Source organism: Austrofundulus limnaeus, unplaced genomic scaffold (assembly GCF_001266775.1).
Source record: "Austrofundulus limnaeus strain Quisiro unplaced genomic scaffold, Austrofundulus_limnaeus-1.0 Scaffold1004, whole genome shotgun sequence".
Classification (NCBI taxonomy): Eukaryota; Metazoa; Chordata; class Actinopteri; order Cyprinodontiformes; family Rivulidae; genus Austrofundulus; species Austrofundulus limnaeus.
Window position 1 is genome coordinate 59,604 of NW_013953406.1, and position 2,626 is coordinate 62,229.

General features: G+C 38.7%; 1 protein-coding gene across 1 annotated transcript in view; it reads right to left on the reverse strand.

Annotated features, from left to right (window-relative positions):
* Nucleotides 1-948, reverse strand: part of thoc3 (THO complex 3) — an 8,465-nt gene extending 7,517 nt beyond the window's left edge. Inside the window, exons 1-2 of the mRNA XM_014030135.1 lie at nucleotides 741-948; nucleotides 212-368 (exon numbers count right to left, since the gene is read on the reverse strand). Of these exons, the coding sequence (XP_013885589.1) occupies nucleotides 212-368; nucleotides 741-920 (337 nt within the window). The 5' untranslated portion in view covers nucleotides 921-948. The remainder of the gene's footprint in view (nucleotides 1-211; nucleotides 369-740) is intronic.
* Nucleotides 949-2,626: the final 1,678 nt, after the last annotated feature.

Here is a 2,626-nt window from a genome sequence, read left to right on the forward strand (position 1 = left end):
CTGCGGCCCTCCAGGACCAGGATTGCCCACCCCTGATTTATAGGAACTGGTTCATAAACCCCACTCCATCTGATCGGTTCTGGTTGGTTCTGGTTGGTTCTGGTTGGTTCTGGCAGCAGCTGGAGGTTTAAAAACCATCCATGGAACTGATTGTTTCAGTTTGAACACAGTGAAATGAAAGCGACTGAAGCGGCAGCAGGTGACGTCCTACCCTTTGTGTTGACGGTGGCGATGCATTTGGTGGTGCGCACGTCCCAGATCCGGATGGTTTTGTCTCCGGACGCTGTGACGAACAGGTCCGGGTTGGTGGGGTGCCAGCAGAGCTGATCCACGCTGTCGCTGTGGCCTCTGTAGTTGTTCTCCTTCACCTGCACACAGGAAAACTCAGCTTTAACCATCGAAATGCAGCTTTTTCTTCTCATCTCACAGACTTTAAATGGTTCAGTGTCAGTTTTACTAAACTTTTACCTTTTTAGATGATTGTCTGAACAACATTCAGCTGGTTTAACAGATAAAAATTAAACCATATCTTTCTGCTTTTAATGCTGTGAGACTTGGAATATCCCATTTAACATAAAACCTACTTAATTTGTTAATAACAGACAGTATTTTATATATTTACTCATATTAAGTACAGTAAATGATAGCAGAATGGTTAAGTTCGTGTTGAAGTTGAAAACAGAACCAGAGGAGTTGAAACTCATTCATTTTCTGACGGAACCACCGGGCCCGGGACCCACCAGACGGTCCTTTTCCAGGACAAAAACGCTGGCTGTTTTATCAAACGAGCCGGACGCGAGTCTCCTGCCGTCGCAGCTCCAGGCCACCGAGTGGACCTTGGCGGTGTGAGCCGGGAACTCCCGGCTTTTGCTGTTGTTTTTGAAGCTTTCCTGCATCTCCTGGTAGTACCGGGACGACATCTTGGACGCTGCTTCTCGGCCGGATGTTGACGCAGCGTCGGGAGCATGCGCGTTACCGCCACCTGCTGGTTGGAGTCAGGCGCATGCGCATTACCACTTTCAGTCTTTTCCAGTGGATTAAGCTGCATTTAATTTACGCCGTTGTCGGAATATTTGTGTTCCAACTTGGTAAGTAAATCCCATCGTTAGTGAACATAATGCTACATAATTTTGCATAGAACACAATAAAATACATTTTTATCGAGTTATTTTGCTGCTAGCCTCACCGGAAGTGGAAAAAGTTGTTTTTCTCAGATTGAATCTCCGATTTTCGAGGTTCATTGAATGCAGCATTTATTTATTGTTTAGTTCCGCTTCTGTTAGAGTTGTTAATACATTAATACATTAAGTCAACTGGCAAACACAGCTAACTAGATCTGACAATAAATGTACAAGCTTTTTTGTTTATTATAATATAATATTGGTATTCTTAATTATTATTATTAGTCATGCCGGGACCAAGTAGACGCGGACAGAGAAAAGACTCGTGTGATGAGAACTCTGACAGTTTAGAGGAAATAAAAAAATCACTTAACTTTATGAGTAGTGAAATTACAAAATTATTCAAACAGCAAGAACTCATGATAGGTCTGATGGATGAGGTGAAGCAGCTACGAGTCTTGTTAAGTGACAGAGATAAAAAAAAAAATAGGTGAACTGGAACAAAAAGTTAACGATCTGGAACAATATACTAGACGTGATGATCTAGTCATCTCAGGACTTGAATTACAACCCAGGTCATATGCAAAAGCAGTGGCAAATGTACACACTACTGAGGATTCTCCACAGGAAGATCTGAGGACTCAGGAACAGCAGGTTGTGACATTTCTGCAGGACAAGAACATTGAAATCAGACACGAGGACATTTCCATTTGTCACACTTTACCAAATAGAGCAGATAAACTTAAACCAGCAATAGTTATTAGATTCATCAGTAGAAAAGCAAGAAACAACGTAATTGTGCAAGCAAGAAAACTGAAGGGTACAAACGTCTACATAAATGAACATTTAACAAAAAAAAATGGAGTTATCGCACGGGAGGCAAGGTTACTCAAAAAACAGAAAAAAATAGCTTCAACATGGACCCGTAATGGAATCATTTGGATTAAAATAAATGAAGGAACACAGGCAAAAATGGTTAAAGAACTCAAAGATCTGGAAACATTCAAATGAACTAAAGAAGGTTAAACCATTAACTTACATAACTGAAATAACATTGGTAAAAATGAAGTAAAAATATAATAACGTGAAATATACTCAAATATGACAACAAATGAAGATTCAGATATAAAGGTTTACAATTTGGACAATGTAGTTAATTCTGATTTCTTTCCTATAGTTAAAGACTCTGAATATTTTAATGTAGAACAATTCCAGAATATCAATACAACACATGGTTTTTCTATCATCCACTTCAATAGTAGAAGTGTGAATGCAAGTTTATTTAAAATAACAGAATATTTACAACAGTTAAACAAAACGTTCTCAATAATAGCGCTTACAGAGACATGGCTTAATGATTCAAATTTAGATAATATTTATATCGAGGGGTATGAGTTATATTATCAAAATAGGAGCAACAAAAGGGGTGGTGGTGTTGCTCTTCTAGTTAATAAAGAAATAACATGTAAAATCAATAATAAAATGACATTGACTATAGATAATAT